Genomic DNA, 26,857 nt, shown 5'->3' with positions numbered 1-26,857 from the left:
AAGGTAATAAAGAAATCCAGCAAAAGAGCAGGAGATCAAATGAAAACAGAAAATAACAATATCTTTTCTATACACCAATAATGAACCTGCTGAAAAAAAAATTTAGGAAAATAATTATATTCACAATATCCTCAAACAATAAACCCAAACAAATATTAAAAAAAAAAAAACCAAAACCTAGGAATAAATCTAACCAAAAAGATAAAAGACAACAATGATGAAAATCAGAAAACACTGAGAAAAGAAATAGGAGAAGACACTCGAAGACAGAAAGACCTCCTATGTTAATGGAGAAGCAGAATTAATATTGTTTAAATGGCCATATTGCCAGACATGGTAGTACACACCTGTAATCCCAGCAGTTGGGAAGAACCCCTGGGTTCATTCCCCAGTACCAAAAAAAAAAAAAAGGCCATATTACCAAAAACGATCTTCAAAGCAATCCCCACCAAAATACCAATGATATTCTTTAGAAAACTAGAAAAAAAAGAATTTCTAAGATTCATATAAAAGAATTAAAGACCCAAAATAGCTAAAGCAATTCTGAACATAAAGAACAATGATGCAGACATGATAGTACTAGCCAGAATATATAAAGATCTCAAAAAAAAAAAAAAAAAAAAAAAACACCCAAATAACCCAAGCAATAAATTAGCAAATGGACTAGATATTTCTCAAAAAAATTCAAATGGCCAACAAATATATGAAAAAATGTTCAAGATTCTGAATTTAAAACTTTAAAGAGAGGGAAAATGTAGCAGTCTCAATAAGAATTAGACTACTATAGTAGTGAAGAATTTTTAATTTTGTGAAGGAAAATGAGCAGTAGAAAGCTAAGCAATCAAGTAAATACATACCCCACAAGTCAAAGAAAAAAGATGAGCAAAAAGAGGATATGAAAGGATAAAGTTGTGGCCCATTAACCGTAAACATCACATAAATAAAAGGAAAGTGAAAATCAATTGTGTGAGATGCATTACCCTTGTGCTGCTATAATAGGCACACTTTCACTGTAAGTTTGACGCCAACACTGTTCACCATTAGAACCTAAAAAACGAGTTTTTTCTGAAGACAAGACGTTAGAAAGTTGGATTCTTGCGATTCCCAGGAGTAAATCTTTACTCATTTTATCCTTGTGCCATAATTCAACCAGCAATGGAATCCTAAAGAAGAGAGAAACATGAGTTCATACCTATCAATTCTAAAGTCTTTTCTGAACTAAAATTATAAATGCCCTTAATGTAATCAAAGATGTTTTGTTCCCTGAAAAGTCATCTAACACAGTTGTTAAATTAAAGGCTCCATTCCACAAGTAACAAATATGAAATACAATTATGTTTTCTATTAGGCAATAAAGAAAACTTTTTCACACACTATCCCAAAATGGTTAGATATTGTATCTATCCTTCATTCTTCTTGTAAAAATAATGTATAAATTTGGATTGTGAAACTCAGAAAATAAAGATTTCATAGATCTCATTTTTTCACAAATTTCAGATAACTAGATTATAAACCTCCAAAAAAGCAAATAAAACACTATAGTTATTCAGTGACTCAATAATCTAAGTAAATAACTAAGAGTACTTAGTTATTTATCAAAGTTATTTATCAAACTAAGTATTCTCAGTTATTTATCAAAGTTCTTAGTTATTTAACAAAGTTCAAATATCTAAATTCAAGCAAATAAGATATGAAAATCTGAAAACAAGGCCCTAGGCAACTGAGTAAAACTGCCTCACAATAAAAATAAAAAAGGGCTGGCAATGTAGCTCAATGGTAAAGCACCCTAGGGGTTCAACCCTCAGTATCAAATAAATAAATAGACCAACCAACAATATAAAAGTGATGTAGAAGCACAAATGTCACAAAAATTATCTGTAAGTGTGTCTCTTGATTCTCAAATGCATAAACTTCTATGGATTTAAATCTATATAAATTCCTTTCCTTGATAAGATACAAATTTTCTAGAGTTGACTTTTCAATAAGAAAATGCAGTGTATACACTACCTTAAGAAGGTATCTTGCAGCTGATAAGGCATAGTTGCAAAATCAAATGCACAATAAGACTGGGGAAGAAAAACTTCCATGTTTTTCCGAACTTCTACAGGAGGATTAGTCATAATAGGAGCTGCACTTCCAAAGAAAGGGTATGAATACCTAGAATTTTAAAAATATAAAGTCTTACTGTATAATCTACAGATATAACACTTATAGTTTGATTGAAAAATATAATATGAATACTTAGAGAAAGCAGAATTTTTTAAAATTAAAAAATAGTAGGAATATGGAGTTCCCATTTGCCTTAAGTTCCTTGTGGGCATGCATCCTTTTTCATCTCTGCATTTCCGGGAACAAACAAGCAGTTTGTCATTTAATAAACACTCAGGAAATACTTGCAAATTTTAATTTCTAAACCTACTTTTCTTCATATAATGATGTCCTGGTGTTTTTTGGGCTAAAAAGCCCTTAGTCAACTGCAAAAGGGATACATTAATAGTAATTTATCTTTGAACAGAGAATCAGGATAAAAACAACTCAACTTATGGATAAATCAACAAGTGACCTAACACTATTCTTCCTCTTGTCACAAAACCATACTATGGTAAGCCAGGGGTGGTAGTGCAAGCCTTTCATCCTAGCTACTCAAGAAGCTGAGACTGGAGGATCTCAAGTTTGAGGCCAGCCTCGGTGACTTAGCAAGACCCTGCCACAAAACAAAGGACTGGGGTGTAGCTCAGAGACAGAACACTCCTAGGTTCATTCCCTAGTACTCTAAGAATGGCTGAATACCAAATAAATAAAACCACACTAGGTTAAAAGTAAGAATGCCTGAACATACTCTGCATTTAAAGCTAAATATGATATTATAATTTTATCCTGTATGTTGTTACTCATACATTTAAGTAAAATTTAAACCTTACTAGAAAAAAAATTACTTTTCATACAAAAAGATCCTGTGCATTCACACAATTCTTATATAATTATATTCCCTGAAGTCAATTCACCTCAGAGAGTTCATACCCTAGATTTTCAACTACTACACCACACTATAGGTATAGGATCTAGTGATTAAAGAATTAAAAAAAAAAAAATCCAGATTGAAGAAAGTCCTGCAGGTTAAACGTTTTGAAAAACCAATCTTACTTCATAAATTCTATTACACAGTTGCAAACCACAATTTCATAGTAATGCAGAGCATGACAAAACATGTATCAAAAAATTAAATGGTAATTTACAAAGTGCCTTAAAATGAATCAAAGACTGAACAAGCATCTAGTGAATTTATGTAGAGTATAAAAATGGGTTGTAGCTATTTACTTCCTGCTTAGAATATTATTTCTCCTTTACCAAGTGAATGACTACTCTCCCTTATATTTTGACTTATCTGTGAATCTGTCTTCTGACTAAATTGCTCTGTTTATGTGGCTCTTTTTATGTACCTATAATACCAGGTGCACTGTTGGCATATTATAGGCACTTTATAATTAAACAAATGGTCCTGATCACAAGAATAAAAGCAAAAATTAACATTAGTGCTTTCACAGTGGATTTGTACAATGCTCGCTGTCATAGCATTTAATTTTGTGCCTGTTTCTATGCTCCTGGTCATATTCCTATACAGACATACAAAGAACAGATGAGTTCTCAGTGATAGGACTGAACAGAAAAAAAGACAAACTAGAAAACAAGTAATGACGTGGACACCCATAATTCCAACAACTCAGGGGGTTGAAGCAAGAAGATCATAATTCAAGGCCAGTCTGGGCAATTTAGCAAGGTCCTAAGCAACTTAGCAACACCCTGACTCAGAAGAGAAAATAAAAAAGACTGGGAGTAAAGCTTAGTGGTAAAACATCCCTGGGTTCAATCCCAGCATCAACAAATAAATAAATAATTCTATTTCTAAAATAGAGAAAACAAACTCTTTGACAAAGGCTATCTTGAGAAAATTCTTCTCAATCTTCAATTCCAAATAAAAACATCTTAGTAACAATGGTCAGCATTTAACATGTAAACTGCAGAATTTATGCTGAGATGGAAAAAAAGCTTTCATTCTATTCTATAAATTCTTTTCACAATCCAAACTATGTCCCTTTGATTCCATCTATTATTCATGCCAAATTATGGAGGATTTGAAAACAAATTGAGAAGGAATCAAGTAATTGAAAAATCTGATACAAGTATGGGTTGCCTTATGCTCTTAAAAAGCGTGTACGGGGGCTGGGGCTGGGGCTCAGCGGTACAGCACTCACCTAGTACACGTGAGGCGCTGATTTTGATTCTTAGCACCACATAAGAATAAATAAATAAAACAAAGATTTTAAAAATTGTATTTTTTTAAGCATGTACGCCTCAAATAACAGCAGGAAGGAATAGGTAGTTGCTGAGATTTGTAGGTATGGCAGTCCAAGATGACTGATAGATCTCACTTCACTTACAGAAAGACAATAATTATATTTCAAATGCTAATGCTTGCTTCAAAGAAATTTATAAGGAAACACTACTCCAAACAATTCTCGTATTACATTTAATTTATACCTCAGTCACAAAAACCTATGAAAATGTAACATTATTAGAAACAAAATATTGCAGGCTTGGACGTAGCTCAGTGGTAAAGAGCACTTGCCTAGGATGTGAAGGACCTTGGGTTTGATCCTCGTAGCATAAAACAAACAAACAAGAAAACTGTAAAGTCATTTATTTAGCTAACTAATTACATATATTGTGAGTACATTTCACTTCCAGCTCACTAGGTGTGGTTTTTAGATTAGACCTATGAAAGACAGATAGGAATAAAACTCTCACTATAACATAACTTTATACAAAAATCAGATACTATACTACCATTATTTTTTCCAGGAAACAAATAAAACCAAACCAAACGAAACTTTAAATTTCAAGAGCCATTCTATTTAAAATAGCACCATCAATAAATTATCAATACCTACATATTACACCAGAACAGGTAAGACTGTTACCGCTCACACAACGAAAGTCACTCTGGTTTAAGTTTAAAATCATTAGAATACAGCCTTATCCCCCACTTCACTGATTTAACAAAAGTTATAATTTCTTTCATAACATTTTTCTCCCTACAACTCCCCAAATAGAGGAAATGCATTCCTCCTGAAACAAAATCAATTCACACCTTAATATACAGTTGATTGGGAAACCAGTTTCCAAGCCATGGACACTCCTTAAGTCTATTGAAAAGCAAAAATGATGTGATGTTGCTGGAACAGCAATCTTCTGTCCCGAAGCTGTTTCTGAAGCATTGGTTATAGCCACTGGCTGGGTCAGTGGAACAGGTACACAAGAACTAATGCCTAAAATGAACATAAAATTAAGGAAAAAAAATGTTGTTCAGATCATTTAAAGCTATCATCTCATTTACCTTCAAGCAAAGAATCTGACTATTTTGTTTTATGAACATATGAATTGAGGTGTAAGTATCTTAAAAGTGGCTTACCCAAAATTATCTAAGCTTTTATTTCCCATTCTAGGATTATACTAAGAAAGAGCTTGCTCTAAACAAATGTGGCAGAACATTAAAACACACAGAACTGAAGCAGTAATGACTGACTGCCGCCTAGAAAGCACCAACTTATTTCTAACAGGTAGCTGCAAAGAAATGAGCATTTGAAGGGTGCTACTTGAGATTTACTATGTATATAAAATCACATCATTTTTTACAATGCAGTTGTAGTTATTTTAGACTTGGGCTGGGGTTGTAGCTAGAGCACTTGCCTAGCATATGTGAGGCACTGGGTTTGATTCTCAGCATCACATATAAATAAAAAATTTTTTTAAAAATATATTTTTTTAAAAAAGCTAAAACTTGAAATGACAGAAATATCTAGTCTAATCCTACTATGGACAGTGATGTTTAATGAGTGGTCCAAGTCATATAGCTACTTGGTAAGAGCTAAACCATGCACCCAAGACTCTGAACTTCTAATCCACCACAGCTTGTATTACTAATGGTAACTGTAGACCCTTATGCAATGGATGGAAAAATTTTATAAAACTAGATACATGTATTCTCAGATCCTGTCTTTATAATCAAAAAGTTTATTGGGGGGGGGGGCTGGGGTTATGACTCAGTGGTAGGGCACTCACCTAGCGAGGCCCTGGGTTTGATCCTTAGCACCACATAAAAATAAATAAATAAAATAAAGGTATTGTGTCCAACTACAACTAAAAAATAAATTTAAAAAAAAAAAAACAGTTTACTTAAGAGGTGGCTAAAGGCTCTTTTCTCTAAAAATTCCAGTGAATAAGAGTTTTAACACTATAAAAATCTACTTGAAAGAACAATATTCTTTAATTTCTTTTGAGTAGGTAATTTTCCAATGTGAAAGTAAAATGAAAAATTCTATTAATTTAGCAAACTATTACAAAGTTAAATAGATTGCAATTACTTTTTTTTTTATTTGTTCTTTTCAGATACACATGATAGTAGAGTGTACTCTGAGGTTGCAATTACTTTAAATTAAAATTTTTGATATTACCACATATTATTAATGATTATTTAAGAATTCCACAATCTGGGGATGGGAATGTTGCTCAGTACTAGAGTAACTGCCTAGCATGTGCAAGGCCAGAGGTTCAATCTCCAGCACTACAAAAACGAACAAACTCAAACCTCCACAATTTTCATTGGAAACCCATGAAAGTTCTCACAGCAATATATTGATAACATGACCATAAAATACAACACCTAAAAGATGTGTGAAAATAATATCTTACTCTTCAGATGTGGTTTTATATCCTTATCATACTGTAAGCTTTCCACTTCACTTTCTGTTGCATCATCTTTGGTTGGAGGGGTCTGGTTGTGAGGTGAAATAGGGGATCTGCATGGTGATTTTGGTCCAGTAAGTGTCTTCTCCTTTACAGGGGTTAAAACTCTCTTCTTTGAATGCTCTGATTCATGTCCACTCTGGGTCTTTAATTCAATTAAAGACTAGAAACAATTTTTAAACAAAGTATAATTTGCAAAATAGTTTCCTTCATAATAAAGCCTTGTTTAAAAGTATATATACATATAAATATATAAATGAGCTTCCTTTCCCAATTTGGATATTCCTAGTCTATTTTTCTTCACAATTAGCAAATTTCCTTATAGTATCTAAGACCAGAAAAAGGAGGACAAACAGAAGGAAATATAATATCCAGAGCTGAGTAACAAATGCATTCTAATGGGTAAGAAGAGATATTTGAGAAGAAAATTCAGGCCTGGATGACCCTGGGAATAATTATTTCTACCAAGGCAGTATAATGGAGGGCTATACCCTTAAGGAGGAAAAAAATGTCTAGTATGGTTTTCTTTCCTTTGCTCCACTCCCCTCTGAAAATGTCTGTATGTGCATACAAATAAGTATACTCTTTTCCCTTACTATACAAACCCTTAGAAAACATAAAAATAATTTTAGCTCTAGTGTGTGTATATATACATATTTAACTCATTTCAGTTTTTCTATCTTTAATTCACAACCTACAAATAGATTGATTCTTTGAAAGACTCACATTAAAGTTGATTCAGTAGATAGATACAACTAAAAAAAATACATTCAAATAAATGCCCACCTCTATTGTAGAAAGTGCCTACAATACCAGGACTACAAAGCACTAAAAAATCAGTATCAACAAAAAAGACACCTCTAATACATATTCACAGAACCCAAGTCTCAATATGTTCTCTTTTACCAGATTTTCCTTTCTGTTATAGCAAATGGATATGCTGGTTGGGGGCAAATGATTCTCAATAGGAACCAAAGGCCAAGAAGGCTCTGAAAAAGTTACTTATAAAGTAGAAGCCACTGCACTTTTCTGAAAGGTTTATTCAGAAAGCACGTATCATATCACGTAGGCCACTAATTCAGAACAAAAGTATTCTTATGCCAGTTAACTCTTTTCAGATTTAACTTTTATCATCATGAATGACATTGGAGAATCTGGGGGAATGGGATCACTACTTGCCTGTGAATCGATGCCTTCTCTCTGCAGAGCCACAGATACTCCCACAGTTGGGGCTAGCTCCAGAGGAATAGGTGCCAGTTTTTGTTTGGCTCGGTTTGGAGGGTCAAGGGTAAAAGCACCCTCAATTGTAACTGGGTGATGGTTGATTTCTGTACTGCCTTTTTTCAGTAGGCCACTTAAAGGTATTTCTGTACTTCCAAGTGACTGGTCTCCACAGCAGAGATGGATCTAATATGAACAGGAAAAACAAAATGGGGATTTAACTGTCTCCTTTCTCCTAACTACCATATAAACAAAAAGTTAATGCAAAAGCCAGGAGCGGTGGCACATGCCTGTAATCCCAACAGGTCAGGAGACTAAGTCAGGAGGATCACAAGTTCAAAGCCAGCCTCAGCAAAAGCAAGGCACTAAGCAACTCAGTGAGACTCTGTCTCTGAATAAAATACAAAATAAGGCTGGGGATTTAGCCCAGTACCCCTGAGTTCAATCCCCAGTACCAAAAAAAAAAAAAAAAAAGAGTAATAAAAGTTAATGCAGGTTAACTCTTCATGAAGTAATGAATTCTCACAAGATTGTTAAAACTGGTCATAAAGTAAATACACCACAGTGAATCCCACATCATGTACAACCACAAGGATGGGGTCCTAATTAGAATAAGGTATATTCCATGCTTGCATAAATAGATCAAAATGGATTTTACTGCCATATATAACGAAAAAGAACCAATAAAAAATAAAAATAAATTTAAAAACATGATAAAACATACATAAAGTTTACTAGTAACTCAGTAACAATTATTATCTCTTTCATTTCTTCTTTTAATTATGGTTACTTTAGTATTTGACTATCCTACTTTACTCATGCAAATTATATAGTAAAAATGTGTATGTGAATTTAAATAGAAAATAGATACTTGAAATACTTTTTCCTATTTCTACTTTAACTTAAGATAAAGTTCTAAAAATAAGGCATCAGATCAAGCTTGATTTGAAATTTAAAAATCTCAAATAATTTTGTTTTTCTTCACTCCTAAAATAACTTAAGTGATTCTTTTTCTTTTTTCTTGCTTTTTGAACTTTTATTTTATAAAACAGACGACTGAATAGTTAAAGGTAAAAGAATACCTCAAGGATAGAAGGTACTGTTGATCAATGAAAGCTAATCAAAAGTTCAAAATTATCACCTTTTGAAAACTATAAAATAAATACTGTCCTTGGTACATGTTGTATAACTATTATTTTCCCTTACTATATTAAATCCTTGGAAAACAGAATTCTGAAGAGAAATAAGCAATTACTACATAAAAATATTTTTAATATCAGCAATGATGAAGACCTATGAATTAGTCTTTTGGAGTTTTTTGATTTTTTTGGGTTTTTTTGGTACTGGGGATTGAACTCAGGGGTAGTTGATTACTGAGCTAAATCCCCAGCCTTATTTTGTATTTTATTCAGAGATAGGGTCTCACTGAGTTCCTTAGCACCTACCTTTTGCTAAGGCTGGCTTTGAACTTGGGATCCTCCTATCTCAGCCTCCCAAGTTGCTGGGATACAGGCGTGTGCCAACGCGCCCGGCTCTGAATTAGTCTTAATGTTAGTAGGTGTACTATTTAAAGGAACAGAGACAAAGTATTTTTATAACTTAAATGTCCTCTATTAAAAGCAAATTAATATATAAATCAATACATTTGATAAGGATTGATATAGTAGATAAAGAACAAGATTTCAACTGCTTTATCCTGAATCTCATTACTATATAGTCTTCCATTTTCTAGATGCATTGGGTTTAGCAGAATCATTTTTAAAATTTAGTACTACTGCTAGACACAGTGGCACATGCCTAGAATCCCAGCAACTTCAGAGGCTGAGGCAAAAGGATCCCAAGTTCCAAGTTTGAGACCAGTCTCAGCAACTTAGCAAGACCCTGAGCAATTTAGCAATACACTGTCTCAAAATGAAAAATAAAAAGGGGTGGGGATGGTGCTCAGTAGTAAAGCAATCCTGGGTTTCATCTCCAGTCCCCCACCCCAATTCTTTTTTAATTTAGTAGTACTAAAATTTCTTAATTCCTCTTCTTACCTCCTGCCCAAAATGCAAGCAAAATCTAATGACTGAAATTACTTTAAATTATCTCTGATTTTAATAGCATTAAAGTAAATTCTGAAATCCAAATAAAGTGATAACACTGCAGCCCACACCTGTCATCTCCACTAACAATAAAAGAAATCTTGCTTGTGGCCATAGTTCTAGGCTCTAGGTACAGCTTTTTGCTATACTGAAAATATATACACTCTTCCCTCAATAAGTGATTAATTGTTATCTCCTAAAATTCTGGAGTAACTATAATTTCAATGACATCATAACTTAGATAATACCTAAAAAATTAAAATATACGGCAGAAATACTATACTATTGAATAGGATAGGAAATGCTTTAAAAACCATCTGCAGTAAAAAAACCAATTGTTTGTAGTGCTTACCTGTAATTTAGACTGAAGAGTCAGATAAACACGAAGTATTTCTATACTGCTACGTATGCGAACAGATGCTCTCTCTGGCTCAAAGTTTGGGTTGATCAAATCGTTGAAGGGTTCATTTGTAACATCATTTCCCAGCAAAGAATAGTAAAAGAAAAACTCAGGCTGCCTTTCTGGAAGTTTCATGGTACATGGAATTAACTAAACATTAAGGGGGGAAGAAAGAATTATTTTTAAACTTTCAACATGTGTCTGACACTCCTAAAATATTTACTAAAATGTTGATTTTTTAATAAAGTCTTAAATTACCCATTTAAAAATTCTAAATCTCTGCCAAATTATTAATTTCTACTAATTTTTAAAGGATCATCTTAGAAAAGCAAAGACTTAATGACTTCTAGTAGATTTAGGCTGTTTTAAAATTTTCATTTTTTTCAACTAATCCATGAATGAATGTGTTGAAAGTTCTTTCTAGAAGAAAGGTCAAATATTTTAAACTAAACTTTCTTTATTTTCATTTACTTTATTTCATCTTATCCTATTCCACCAATAGAGGCTCCACTTATAAGAAAATATTTATTTTTAAATCTTAATTCAGGTTATTTAAAATATAACACTTTACACTAGGTCTCTGAATTAAAAAACAAAAAACTGACCTATGAATTAACAGCTACAAAAAAATATATACCTTTTGTTCTAGGAGTGTTATTTCTTAGAGTTGCTAGTTTCATGGCAACAGATGACTAAAAGATGTGATTCCTGTCCTATAAAGTATAAAATATCTGCAGACAGACTCCAATCTTCACTAGAACAATGTTAAATAATCAACTATAAATATTGAATGTATCCATCAAAAGGAGATGACTTTAAATAGGTGGCATACAGTATGGCTGCTAAATGATAATACTGACATAAAAATTACCCAAGACATTACTTGGTTTAAAAAGTTACTGTATAGTTCATACAGTTTGTGAAAATAACAACTTATAGTAGCAGAATGTGTTTGTGTGTGTGGATGTGTATATGGAGGGAAGGAGAGGGAGAAATGGAGATAGAGAACTTAGCACAACTATCACTTATAACACATATAAACACAAATTCTGGATTCAGACCTCAACCCCCAATTCTGTCTGGTTCCATCAATAACTTGTTGCAAAACCTTAAAATTACTTAATTCCTCTGTGCTTCCATTTTCTTTTTGTTGGAAGGATTATAAGAGATAATACATGTTCCATGCTAGTTGTTATTATATGAAAATGGAAAAATATTTGGGGAAAAATGCATTGCCCATAACAATGATTAGAGACTTATTTTCTTCCATAATCAGAAAGCAATAAAAATGTTAAGAAACAAAGATGGCCTTTATATATTTCATAGTACAATTAACTTTAATTCCCACTATGGAAAAGATTCTTTTAAAAATTTTTTATTACCTTGGAATATAGAGACTATGGCAGTTTTTAGCCTTACTTTACATACTTGAGAAAGAAGTAAGGTTATCACCATCCATTCTTGCTGCAAACTCAAACCTCTATTCTACTACATATAATTTTTTTAAGTAACATGTTCTCAATCACTGATTTGCATCTGAAAAGGTATGTTTATCTCTATATGCTTTCTCACATTGCCTTTGTCTCAGCTGAGAAGAAAAAAACTAAGTGGCTAGTTTTATCCCAGACAACAATAATGTAACCATTAAGCAGCCAAATTCCCAAATTTTCCCCTGATCCCAGCCTCAGGAAACCACTAATAGACTTTTATACACATATTTATATTTATATATTTTAGTTGTCAATGAGCCTTTATTTTATTTATTATATGTAGTGCTGAGAATCAAACCGAGTGCCTCACACATGCTAGGCAAGCGCTCTACTACTGAGCCACAACCCTAGCCCCAACTAATTTGCTTTTGGTCACTAGGAATTTTTGCCTTTATTCTGGATATTCACATAAGGTGAATCATAATCATCTGACATGTGGACAAGAGTGTCCTGATGCAATTAATAAAAAAAAGACAATGGACCTTCCTCACAATCAAGGTGGCACATTAAGCTGAGGCAATCCACAGCAGAACTTTATGAGAAGAAAAATAAAGAAACGGATGGAAAAAAAAAAAAGTACATGTGTCAATGAGGAAATGACAATACCAAATGAGAGGAAAAAGAGTAAACATCCAAAGAATGCATGTATTAAAAATCCTTTTAGTAGTGGCCATGAATTTAGTGTGACAAACATGTTTCCTGAGAAGAACTGTAACTAAGCAATCTTGAAAGTTAAATAAAAATGCAATCACCAATTCCATATTTCACCTGTGAATGTAGATTATGTGGGCATTTTGTAGCTTTAAGAAAATAAATAATGGGCTGGGGTTGTGGCTCAGCAGTAGAGCGCTCACCTGGCACATGCGAGGAGGCCCTGGGTTCAGCACTACATATAAATAAAATAAAGGCACTGTGTTCAACTACAACTAAAAAATAAATATCTTTTAAAAAGAAAGTAAATAATAAAAATTTTAGTCATAAGCCAAATTCCCAATTTAAAATATATTAATTTATTTCAGGTGCTATAAACCAATACAATGTCAAGAAAAGTACACTTGTTCATAAGAAGGGCAAAAGAAAAATAGTTAATTTTGTATTAAGTCAATCTACCACAACAATCCTGGCATATTCCTGCTGAGTGTGTCAAGACTGCAAGACCTTGACCAGTCTTACCTAAGCTGCTTCCCATGGATATAGCTGGTAGCCCAGGGAAATAAGGTAGCACATCTTCCTGGACTAAGACCAGGGCTGCTTACCACTTATAATAATGGTGGTGCATTCCCCAAAATCATTTTCCTCAGCTGTGACAAAAATCAATGTGTGCCTCTCTGTATAACCCCCATGGGACTTCGGGTAAAGGGAACTGAAGAAAATGTAGCTACATTCTTGTTGCTTGCTTGCTTTAAAGTAATGAAGTCCTTTGATTTTTAACCCAAGAATCTAATATCTTTTGTCGGCAACCATGAAAGTAACAGGATAATTTGTTAGCTTATAAGCAAGGTAAAAAATAATCCCAGACATGACAAGCATTAAATACTAATGAGACAAAGTGTTCCTGACCCTGCACATGTCTCCAGCTAGCACATTATTTAAAAAGTATATTTAAATGGATTCTGCTGTTAGGTATAACTAAAAAGAACCAATAAATTTTTTAAAATTTTCAAGAAAAAAAAAAAGCAAATTTAAGAAATCCTTTTGTCAATACTTACAATGACATACAATACAATGGCAAACAATGTATACTGATGATCATTTTCTAAATCTAATATATCTTATTGTAACAAGATATTGAAATCTATTCTTTTCCAAAAGCAAAAATGTTTTATGAAATGAAAAAAAAAAAAATTTGTTTTACACGTTTTAAAAGACTACTTGCAAATCTTTTTAACACCTAAAGGTAGGATTTTTAAAATAAAATGGTTTTCAAATTCTGCACAAATCACTAATCTCAGGGAACATCTCACCTGCTCCAACTGGGTGGCAAACGCTATGGTCACTGACAGAATAAAGGAGTCAGTACAATACTCTGCTGGTCCAATCTGATGGTACCCTCCCTCTTCATTCAGCACTGCTACAATGTCCTTCGGGTCAAGTCCAGACAGGCTAGCAGGTACTTTACAAAGAAAAACACGATTAAACTGGATTATACTTTGCCATAAACCATTATAAGATTTTAAAAGCTAATTATATTTTTAAATTTACTTGGCAATTTTCATGGATACAGTTAATATCTCAAATAGTTTTCTTTAATTTCTTATAAACTTTCCAAAGAAACCTTATTTTTTCATTATTTTTATTGGTTCATAATAGTTAATAATATTAGGGTGCATTTTGATATAATTATAAATGCATGGAATATAATTTACTCCAATTCAGTCCCCAGTATTACCCTTCCCTCCCCACCACCATTTCCTTTCCTCTATTCTAGTGATCTTTATTTACATTTTTTAAATTAGTATCTGTGGATATACATAATGGTGAGTTTCATTGTAGTATATTCATATACATACACTGGAAAATTAGTTCATGTTCATTCCAACATTTTTCCCTTATCCTGTCCCTCCTCCTTCCCCCACAATCCCCTTCTTCTACACTCTCGATTTTTCTTTTGCCAGAATTCCTGCCCACCCCCCTCCCTTATTTTAGAATATCTTTGACATAACAAAGATTCAACCTTTGACTTTCTGGGTCAGATTTATTTCATATAGCATTATGGTCATCAGTTTCATCCATTTACCAGCAAATGACATAATTTCATTCTTTTTAATGGCTCACTAATACTCCATTGAGTACATATACCATATTTTCTTTATCCATTCATCCTTTCACCCCCATTGAAAGGCACCTAGGTTGGTTCCATAGTTTGGCTATTGTGAGCTGTGCTGCTATAAATACTGATGTGGCTGTGTCCCTATACTATACTGATTTGAGAGATTTGGGAAATATACTAAGGAGTGAGATAGCTGGGTCATGTGGTGGTTCCATTCCTAGTTTTTTGAGGAACCTCCATACTGCCTTCCAGACTGGTTACACTAATTTGCAGTCCTACCAACAATGAATGAGTGTATTTTTCCTCCACATCCTCGCTAACATGTGGCTGGCCTTGAACTTGTGATCCCTTCTGCCTTAGTCTCTTTACATTTTTTAAATTTTGTGGAGAATTACATCTATTGATTGCTATATGCTGAACCAACCTTGCATCTCTGGCATGAAACCCACTTGATTATGATGCACTAATTTTTAATGGGTTTTTGTATGGCTTGCCAATATTTTATTAAGAATTTTGCATCTATGTTCATCAGGGATATCGGCCTGAGACTTTCTTTCCTTGATGTGTTTTTGTCTGGTTTTGATATCAGGATGACATAAGCTTCATAGAATAAAGCAGTGTTTCCTTCTTGAAAAAACCTTATTTGATTTTATTCTTTCTATACATAAAACCAAATTCTGAAATAATATTTTAAATATTTTAAAGAACTTCAATTGCATAAACCACACACAAAGGCATATAACATAAGTTTCCTAATGAACCTAAATTGAAAAGAAAAGAATAAGCTAGATTTGGCTAAGAAGAGAAAGGTGACTGAAAAACAGAATATGAGAGTGAAAAATACGTTCTAGATGGAGGAACAATATGTACAAAGACACAGAAGCAAGAGAAAGTATGTAGTTAAAGAATCACAAGATATAATGTGCTGGATTAGGAAAGTGAGCACTGATGTATAAAAAGAGTGGCTGGAGAGACAAGCAGAAGCTATACTATGAAGGGTTTTCCTAAATACTACATCAAAACATGGAAAGTTTTATAAAAATAAAGGGAAAACCACAAAATAGTTTTGAGAAGAGACTAATATAATCAAATAGGCCTTAGTATGAAAAGACTACACTGGTCAAGAGTTTTTCAAATTGATTTAAAGAAAAAGACATACAACTAAAAGAACAAACACTATCCAATGTTGGGGAAAATGCAGGAAAATGGACACTCTCAACCAGCATATACTAGTACAACCTATTGGAAGGGTAATGTATCAGTGATTATCAAAATTATATATATATTCATATTCCATAACAAGCAATCCCTCTTGTAGAGTTAATCCTAAGAACATGTGCTTACTGTAGCATAGCTGAAAATAGTAAGTGTTAAGAATAGGGCTGGGTATGTGGCTCAAGCGGTAGCATGCTCGCCTGGCATGCACCGGGCGCTGGGTTCGATCCTCAGCATCACATAAAAAATAAAATAAAATAAAGATGTGTCCACTGAAAACTAAAACATAAATTTTTTTTTAAAAATCTCTCTCTCTTAAAAAAAAAAAAAAAAGAATAGAGATATTTAAGTCACATAAACCAAAGTTCCAAATTAATTGTTATTTACAAGTTATATTGAAAAATGATACGATCTCTTTTAGTCTCCATTTTTCCTTCTGCAAAATTTTTATATGGTTCTAAAGATCAAATACTGAAAGCAAAACACTTAGCACAATATCTGACACATGTAATAAAGGTAGCTATTACATGATAAGGTCAGCAGAGCTTAGAAGTTCAAATAATAACTATGAGAGGTTTCTCACTGTCAGGAAAAAGTTACAAATATGGAAAGAGAGAAAATGAGCAATATACTTTGTGGTGCAGGAATAAAATTGAAAAGTGTCAGTGTGAACTCTGTTTAATATCTATGGATAAATATAGATGAAAAGGTTTCCATGTATTATGTTTGAGTATGTCACCTCCATGATTTGAGAGTTAAAACATAATGGCTGGGCTGGTGATGTGGCTCAAGCGGTAGCGCACTCGCCTGGCATGTGCGGGGCACTGAGTTCGATCCTCAGCACCACATAAAAATAAAATAAAGATGTTGTATCCACCGAAAACTAAAAAAAAAATAAAATATTAAAAAATTCTCTCTCTCTTTAAAAAAAAACATAATGGCCAATGTGATAGTTTAAGAGGTAGGGTCTTTAAGAGGTGATTAGGTCAGGATGGTTTTTTCCCATGAATGGGATTAGAAGCCTTTTTAAAAAGGTCCTCTCTTGCCTTTTGGCCTTCTGCCATGCGAAGATACGTTTATAAGGCCCTCACCATATGCCAGTGCTTTGATTCTGGATTTTCCAGCCTCCAGAACTCTGAGAAATAAATTTCTGTTCTTTATAAGTTACCCAATCTGTGGAATTCTAACAACACAAAAAGGAATAAAGATAAATGTATGTATGTATTTATTTGAGACATACATAGGTACACACATTCCCTAATTTTGGTTACGGGATCTTGACTTCTAAAAACTGTTTGCTAAAAGGAAAGAGGGCTCCACACATAAATAGTTGAATACCCAACTGACACAGGAAACACACAAAATAAGCCTAGAATAATCTCCTGTGTCAGAAAATATAAAAAAGCTCAAAGAATAATGAAAAGAGTCAAAAGGGGAAAAGCAGCTTGAAAGGGCTGCCCCAAACTGGGACACAGATAAGAAATAAAATGATAAATAAAAAAGAAAACTATAAATCCATACTGTTATAAATAAATGAATAAAGTAAAGTTCTATTGAGGATTGGGGTATTTTCATAACTTCACAATTTTGCCTACAAAAGATTTATTAACTACAAAGGAAAAAAGTATGAGTTTATAGTTGAGAACACTGACACACATATTAACCAAGTAATCAAAGTGAGCACCATCAGTAACAGGACCAATAAAACTGTGCATTACCTAATAAGATGAAATGAGAAAAACATGATATTCTTGCCAAAGACATGTAACCTAAATCTCAAATCAGATAAATTCAAGTCAAGGGACATTCTGGAAATTAACTAGCCATATCTTCAAAATTTGAAGTTCATTAAAAGATGAAGGATCTACTTCAGATTAAAGTAGAATACACAGCCATGTCAATTAAATGAAATACCAGATTCTAAACTAAATCCTCATCCTAAAAATGACATTACTGATACAACTGGTAAAATGTAAGCGAATTATACAGTAGTAATATATCAATGTTTCATTAATGTAATAAGGTTACATGGTGTTAATGTTTCAAAGTTAATTTCCCAATTTTGATGAACATATCATGATTATGTAGGAGAAATGTATGAATGTTGTAACGAACATGTCTGGCTTTCAGTAAAAAACTGCAAAGCATACTAAAAGCCAAAAAAAAAGAAAAAGGTCTAAAAAGACTAAATAAGCATCAGAACTAAAGTTACATATGACAGGAATATTAGAATTATCAGAACAGGAATTTTTTTTAAAAATATGATTAATATGTTAAGGCTTTACTGGAAAAAGCAGACAAAATACAGAGACAGATAAAGTAGGCAAAGATGAAATGTGTAACAAAGAGAAATGCAAGAAATCAAAAATACAACAGAAATGAAGAATGCTTTTGATGTGTTCTTTAGTGACTAGACATGACTCAACAAAGAATCTCAGAACTTGAGGATATGACAAGAGAAACTTCCCAAACTGGAAATCAAAGAGATAAATACTGAGGGAAAAAAACAGAGAGAGAGAGAGAGAGAGAGAGAGAGAGAACACATCCAAGAACTGTATGACAACTTTAAAAGGCACAACACACATATGACAGAAATACTAGAAAAAGAATAAACAGAAAGAAACAGAAGCAATATTAAAGCATCTGAGAATTTCCCCAAATTGATGCCAAACACCAAGTCCTCAATGTAGAAAGCTAACAGAACACCAAGGAGGAAGAAAAAATACATAAAATAAAACAAAAACAAATAAAAAAGAATCTGAACCACTCCAGCTTGGCATGTCCTACTCAAATATCAGAAAGAATCTTGATAGAAGCTAACCTTACAAGAAAACCTTGAGGAGCAGAGATAAGAATTCTACCCAACTTTTCGGAAACCATGTAAGCAAGAAGAGAGTGGAACAAAACAGGGCAATGAAAGAAAATTTCACCAACCTTGAATTCTATATATGGTAAAATTAGCCTTCTAAAGTGTAAAGAAAATACTTTCTCAGACAAACAAATATTGAAGGACTTTACTGCCCATAGACATGCCATGCAAGAAATGTTAAAAAGAAGTTCTTAAGCCTGGTGCAGTGGCACATGCATGTTGTAATCCCAGCAGGTATGAAGGCTGAAGCAGATGATAGCAAGTTCAAAGCCAGTCTCAGCAATTCAGAGAGACCCTGTCTCAAAATAATTTTTTTTTTTTTTTAAATGCTGAAGGTGTGACTCAGGGTTAAATGCTCCAGCTTCAATTCCTGTAACTAAAAAAAAAAAAAAGTTGTTCTTAAGAGACAGGGAAAATGACAAGGATCAGCAGAATCTTGGACCAACAAAAAGAAATGATAAGCTTTAGAAAATAAATGATGATAAAATAAAAACTTTTTTATTCTTGATTCATTTTGTTTATTCAAAATAAAATATAATCCTAGCAACAATTTATTCAATTACATATGGTTACATGTTTATGTATATACTTACAAAGACATGACATTACACCAAAGACACAAAGGGATAGGAGAGAAGGATTAGTTTTGTTTTGTGGCTATAAGTTACTTAACTACCCACAAAGTGACATAGTGTAAAATGAAAATAGATTTGGACTAGTCATAAATCCAATGGCAACAAGTGAAAAGAGTTCATAAAAAATTAATTAAAAAAAAAACAGAAGTATAAGTGATACACTAAGAAAGGAGAGAAAATTAAGTTGTATAAAATTAAAGCCAAAAAAAGGAAGAGAAAGAGTAAAAACAAAACTGAAACCAGGGTAATAAATCAAACACACAACAAATGTGGTCAATATTTAAACCAACTGTACCAGTAATCTCTTTGAATGTCAATGGTCTAAATGCACCAATTAAAAATAGATGGTCATGGGCTGGGGTTGTAGCTCAGTGGTAGAGTGCTTGCCTAGCATGTGTGGGGTACTGGGTTAAATTCTCAGCACCACATATAAATAAATAAATAAATAAAGGTTCATCAATTACTAATAAAATTTAAAAATAGATGGTCACAATAGATTAAAAAATAATGCCCAATTATATATTGTCCACTTTAGGGCTGGGGTTGTGGCTCAGTGGCAGGGCACTTGCCTAGCATGTGTGAGGCACTGGGTTCGATTCTCAGCACCACATATCAATAAATAAAATAAAGGTCCACTGACAACTAAAAAAAATTATTTTTTTTAAAGAGAGAGTGAGAGAGAGAGAGAGAATTTTAATATTTATTTATTTTTTTTAGTATTTTGGCAGACACAGCATCTTTGTTTGTATGTGGTGCTGAGGATCGAACCTGGGCCGCACACATGCCAGGCAAGCTCGCTACCGCTTGAACCACATCCCCAGCCCAAAAAAAAATTATTAAAAAAAAAAAAAGAAATCCACTTTAAATACAAAGATAAATTAGATTAACTATAAAGTAGCTGAGAAAGACATACCATGCTAACACTAATAAAAATAAAATGAAGTATTTATATTAATTTCACACAAAGCAGACTTCAAACCAAGCAAAGTTATCAGGGACAAACAGGGACACTGCATGATAATAAAGGGATTCCTTCTTCAAGACATAACAATCTTGAATATGTATGCACCTAATATTACAGCATCAAAATATATTCGACGAAAACTGACAAAAATGCAAAGAGAAACAGTTGAATCCACTAACATAGCTGGAGTCTTATTAAACACCGCACTCTCATAAATGGACACATCCAAAAAATACAAAATCAGGAAAAACATAGGTGAACTTATCAACACCAAAAATCTACTGGACATAATGAATATCTACAGATGACTTCATCTACCCATAACCAAATACACATTCTTCTCAAGCTCACATGAAATACTCACCAAGACAGACAATATTCTGGGCCATAATATATACTTTAACAAATTCAAAAGAATACAAGTCATACAATGTCTGCTCTTAGGCTACACGGAGTTAAACCAGAAATCAATAACAAAAAAGATAGCTGAAAAATCCCCAAATAATTGGATTAAACAACATAATTCTAAATAACACACAAGTCAAAGAAGAAATCAAGAGAAATATAAAAATATCTTGAACTAAATGAAAATGAAAACACAATTCATTAAGAGTTGTAGGATGCAATATTATATGTATTGCATCCATTCAATACATATAATAGAAAAGAAGGTCTTAAACCACTCATCTAAGCTTCCACCTTAGAAAATTAGAAAAAGAATGGCAAATTAAGACCAAAGACTATAGTAGAAAGTAATAAAAAAAATCACAACAAATCAATGAAATTGACAGAAAATCAAGAGAAAAATCACCAAAACAAAAGCTGATTGTCTAAAAAGATTAAAATTAATAGCCTCTGGCCAGGCTAAATAAGGAAGAAAAAAGGTGAAAGGACACATATTACTAATATCAGAAATGAAAAATAGGACATCACTACAAATCCTATGGATGTTAAAAGGAAAATATAGAATGCTATGAACAAGTCCATGTACACAAATGTGAAAATCCAGATGAAAGAAACAACATGCTAAAACTCACACAAAAAGAAACAAATTGAACAGGACTAACAACAGGAGAAAAACTGAACCAATAATTTACAGCCTTCCAAAATAGAAAACAGGTCCATATAGGTTATACTAGTGAATTCAACCAAAAATTTAAGGAAGAAACGATACCAATTCTCTACAATCTCTTCCAGAAAATGCAAACTGAAAAACCATTTCCTAACTCATACTACAAAAAAAAAAAAAGAGAGAGAGAAACTACAGACCAATATTCCTCATAAGCATACATGCAAAAATCTTCAACAAAATATTAGTATATTGAATCCAACATGGATTAAAAAAATATGTATCATGATCAAGTGGGATTTATCTCAGGCACACAAGGTTTACTTTTACTATCAAAAATCAATTATTGTAGGGGCTGGGGGTTGTGGCTCAGTGGTAGAGTGCTTGCCTAGTAGGTGTGATGCACTGGGTTCAATCTTCAGCACCACATAAAAATAAACAAATAAAGGTATTGTGTCCATATACAACTAAAAAATTTTTTTTTAAATCAACTATTGTAATTCATGACATCAATAAACTGAAGAAGAAAAATCACACAATCATATCAATATATGCAGAAAGCACATATGACAAGACCTAACACCAATTCATGATAGTGAAAACAAACAAAACCCTCTCAACTAGAATCACAGGAAAAATTCCTCAACTTAATAAAGAATATCAATAAAAAACCTACAGCTAATATCATACTAGGTTTCACTAAGATCAGATATGACACAAATATCCTCCCATTACTCCTTTTCAATATCTTACTTGGAAGTCCTTGCTTGTATAATAGAACCAGAAAAGGAAATAAAAGTACACAGATTAAAAAGAAATAAAATAGCCTTTTCTTTAAATGACATTAGGTAGGAAATTAGCACATGGAAAGAGTTGACGAAGCTGGGCAGGGTGGTGCACACATTTAAGCCTAGCAGCTCTGGAGGCTGAGGTAGGCAGATCACAAGTTCAAGATCATCCTCAGTCCCTAAGCAACTTGTTGAGAACCTGTCTCAAAAATAAAAAAGAAAAACAAAAAACTAGAAAATTTTAAAAAGATCTGACCAAAAAAAGAGAAATCATTCTGTAGCTAATAAGAGTTTATAGGAAATGTCAGGATAGAAAGTTAACATGAAAGTCAATGGCTTCCCTATATAGCACAATAAACAAAATAAAAATGTTACGATTTACATTAATATCTGCCAAAAAATGAAGTACTTAGCTATAAATCTAACAAGATGTATACAAGATTTGTATGAAGAAAAAGACAAAATTCTGATTAAAAAATCAAGGGACTAAATAAATGGAGAGATTCATGGAGAGAAAGATTCAATATTTCCTATTAGTCCATTCTTCCCGACTTGATTTATAGATCCACTGTAAACCTAATAAAAAGAGAAGCAAATTATTTTAATACTGACAAACTAATTCTAAAGTTGTATATTGAGAGGTAAAAGACATAGAACAACCAATGCAACACAGAACTACCTGACTTCAAGTCTTACTTACTATAAAGTAATAGTAATCAAGACTGTGGAATTGGGGCTAGGGTGGTGATTCAGTGGTAAAGTGCTTGCCTACCATGTGTGAGGCACTGGGTTCGATTCTCACCACTGCATATAAATAAATAAAATAAAGGTCTATTGACAAAAAATACTTTTAAAAACAGACTGTGGAATTAACAAATCTAATGATGGAGCAGAATAGAGAGTCTAGAAAATACATGCACATAAACACAATCAACTGATTTTTGACAAAGGAGCAAAGACAATACAATGGCTGAACAAATGGATATCCAGATACAAAAAAATAAAACATAGACAGATCTACACCCTTCACAAAAATTAACTTAAAATCAAAGACCTAAATGTAAAATGCAAAAACCATACAACTCCTGGAAGATAACATAAGAGAAACCTACATAGCCTTGGATATGGCAATAATTTTTCAGATATACCAACAATGGCACAATCTATGAGTGATATAACTGATCAGCTACACTTCATTAAAATTAAAAAGTTAGGCCCTGTGAAAGACAATGTCAGGAGATTAAAAAGACAAGCCACAGACTGAGAAAATATATATGCCAAAGACACATCTAATAAGACAGCCAAAATATACAAAGAACCTATAAAACTCAATAATAACATAAAATTAAAATTTTTAATTAAAATTAAAAATTGGACCAAAGGGGTTGGGATTGTGGTTCAGTGACAGAGCACTTGCCTTGCACGTATGAGGCACTGGGTTCAATCCTCAGCACCACATAAAAATAAATAGTGAAATAAAGGTATTGTGTCCATCTAAAAAAAAATTTTTTTTAATTGGACCCAAGACCTGAAAACACACCTAATGAAAGAAGATATACAGATGGCAGGTAAGCATATATAAATATGCTCACCATTATATATCATTAAGAAATGCAAATTAAAACAACAATGAGATAGCACTGTACACCTATTATAATGGCCAAAATTGAATACACTAACAACAGTGAATGTTGGCTAGATTATGGAGCAACAGGAACTATCATTCATTGCTGCTGGAAATGTAAGATGATACAGCCACTTTGGAAGACAGTTTAGGGATTTCTTAAACATAATCTTACCACATAATTCAGCAATCAAACTCTCTGGTAAATACCCAAATGAACTGAAAACAGATTCACAAAAAAAAACTGCAAACAAATATTTATAGCAGCTTTATTCAAAACTTCAAAAGTTAGAAGCAACCAGAATTTCCTTTAATAGTCAAAACGATATACAAACTGTAGTTTATATAGACAATGGAATGTTATTCAGCCCTAAAAATTTAAAAAAAAAATGAGTTATCAAGCTCTACAAAGACATGGAGGAACCTTACATGAGCTTAAGTTACTGAAGTTATTAAAGGAAAGGAGCCACTCTGAAAAAGACTACATACTGTGTGATTCCAACTATATGATATTCTGAAAGAGGCAAAATTTTGGAGATAGTAACAAAAGATCAGTAACAGTCTATTTTCTCTTGCTTTAATTAAACACTTTGGAGACTAAATAATTTATAAAGAAATTTATTTTTTATTGTTCTGGTAGCTAGAAAAATCAGAGGGTGAGTGGCCTTATTGAATAAAGACCTTCTTACTAATAAGGACTCTACAGAGTCCCAGGTGGTACAGGGCATCACATGGTAAGGGAGCTCATGGCAGCCGAACTGGCTTTAATAATAGACCTACTCCCCTGAAACCCATGAACATGTTATCCATGAACAGAATTATACCATTCATAATGGCAAGACCCTCATGACATAATCAGATCCCAAAGATACCAACATATGAATTTTGGGGGATACAACCAAACCACTGCCAGGGACTTTGTGGGAGGAAGGGGTGAACAGACAGAGCACAGAGCACAGCGTGGTAAAACTATTCTGCATGATACTATGGTGGATACACGACATTAACACATTTATCAAAACCTATAGACTGTACAACACCAAGAGTGAATTCAAATGTAAACTATGTATTTTTGGTGATAATGATGTGCCAATGTAGGCACATCAATTGTAAAAACACCACTCTGGTACTAAGTTGACAGATGTTGACCTGTAAGGGGCAGGAAATACATGGAACTCTCTCTATTCTCTAATTTTGCTATAAAACTAAAACTTCTCTTTAAAAAAATTATAAATTAAAAAGAAAAATATATGAAGGTTTTGTTAAACTACAGTTGAATTAGTGAACAGAATAGCATGGGCATTTTGGAGGCTTTCCTGCATTCATCCTAGAAAGAAAATTTTCCTAAATTGTGAATTTCTAAAAATATAACATTCTTCTTTGTTTTACTATATATCAAATAAGGAAAAGAAAAGGTTTTTGTGTTTCTAAGAATTGTAAACAAGAGCTAAGGGCAACAAATGCCACATGTGTAAATGGTGAAAGCGTTCCTGCACCCGCTGGCTGACAGGGTCACAGCGTGGGGGACGCTGAGGCAAGGCCACACCATCTGGAAACTGGAACCATTAGGAATGTTAAGTGTTTTGTTTATGATACTCATGATATGGATAACAGGGCATACATCAATCAATAATAAAAGTACGTATTGCCTGAGATTGCAGGAAAATTCCCAGAATGAGACTAAGGATACAATTGAGACATGCCATGAGGTGCATTTCAATCTCTCTCAGGATACAAACAATGGTATTATTCCTCAAGCTTAAACAACAAGAAATATTTATCCCATGGTTAACAATTTACACTAGCCCCCCTCCAAACCCCATCCTAAAGCCACAACCTGTACAACAGCCTAGCTACAGAAAAACAATTGCTATGCCAACAGTACAAGGACTACCGTATGTAGCTTATAGTATCCTCCTAGAAGACAAGAGGCTAATAAAAATACATTCCCGCAACCAATAGACCCTCCTTTGCTTTACGCAGAAACTTAAGATGAAAATGGAAAACACATAGTTAATATAAATGACAAATGGGTTGAGGTGTAAAGCCTGCCCTTTAGTTAAAGATTACAAAGACATAAGAATTGGTGTGCTTTGACCAAGGATCAAGGAAGTTCTTTAAGAAAGTAGTTGAATAAGTCATATGAAAAAAGGAAATTACCTTGGAAATTAAAAATAGAATAATGTAAAATTAACATAGATATCTTTTAGAGGCACTTCAGAGTAGTAGGCTTTTAAATAATAGACTTTCACTACTTTAAATGTGTTTTCCTGTGATTTTAGTTTAGAAGTAAGAAAGCTTACCAATAATCATAAGTATGCTTTAAAGTTAAAGGTTAATGAAATAATTATAGGTATGCTTTAAAGTTAGAAGTGAATAATAGGTCAGGAGTCATGTAGTCTAGTTGTGTTGCCTAGCAACTTGTGATTGAGGTAAAAAACCTAAAAGCATAATCATGATTGGCTAAGGTTACAGAAAAATATTTTAAACAACATACTTTAATATCTTTGATAATCAATGTATGTCAGAAAAGATTGCAACTCTTGAAAATTATGTAAATCAAAAAAGTTTCGGGCTTTGAAGCTATCCATTAACTACCTGAAAAAAAAAAAAACACCTGTAAAAAGGTATAAAAATAAAGGTTCCTCCAGGGGCAGCAGAGATTTCTTCTGAAGACTGCTTTTTTTTTTTTTTAAGAGAGAGAGAGAGAGAGAGAATTTTTTTAATATTTATTTTTCAGTTTTTGGCGGACACAACATCTTTGTTTGTACGTGGTGCTGAGGATCAAACCCCAGCCACAGGCATGCCAGGCAAGCGTGCTACCACTTGAGCCACATCCCCAGCCCCACGAAGACTGCTCTTAACTTGCAACCTATCGTCCAGACTCTTCTTTCGCCAACGCCACTCCTCCTTCAGGACCCCTG

General features: G+C 33.1%; 1 protein-coding gene across 4 annotated transcripts in view; it reads right to left on the bottom strand.

Moving 5' to 3' along the window:
• Cep120 (centrosomal protein 120) overlaps window positions 1-26,857 on the bottom strand; it is a 75,828-nt gene that overhangs the window by 37,058 nt on the left and 11,913 nt on the right. For all 4 annotated transcript variants that reach the window (XM_015486734.2, XM_048811840.1, XM_048811841.1 and 1 more), the window contains exons 6-12: window positions 13,964-14,112; window positions 10,462-10,659; window positions 7,984-8,211; window positions 6,751-6,967; window positions 5,150-5,327; window positions 2,008-2,157; window positions 981-1,163 (exon numbers count right to left, since the gene is read on the bottom strand). In XM_015486734.2, coding sequence (XP_015342220.1) covers window positions 981-1,163; window positions 2,008-2,157; window positions 5,150-5,327; window positions 6,751-6,967; window positions 7,984-8,211; window positions 10,462-10,659; window positions 13,964-14,112 — 1,303 coding nt within the window. The remainder of the gene's footprint in view (window positions 1-980; window positions 1,164-2,007; window positions 2,158-5,149; window positions 5,328-6,750; window positions 6,968-7,983; window positions 8,212-10,461; window positions 10,660-13,963; window positions 14,113-26,857) is intronic.

Source organism: Marmota marmota, unplaced genomic scaffold (genome assembly GCF_001458135.2).
Source record: "Marmota marmota marmota unplaced genomic scaffold, marMar, whole genome shotgun sequence".
Classification (NCBI taxonomy): Eukaryota; Metazoa; Chordata; class Mammalia; order Rodentia; family Sciuridae; genus Marmota; species Marmota marmota.
The sequence above is the reverse complement of the archived record's forward strand: the minus strand, read 5'-3'. Positions and strand labels throughout refer to the sequence as shown.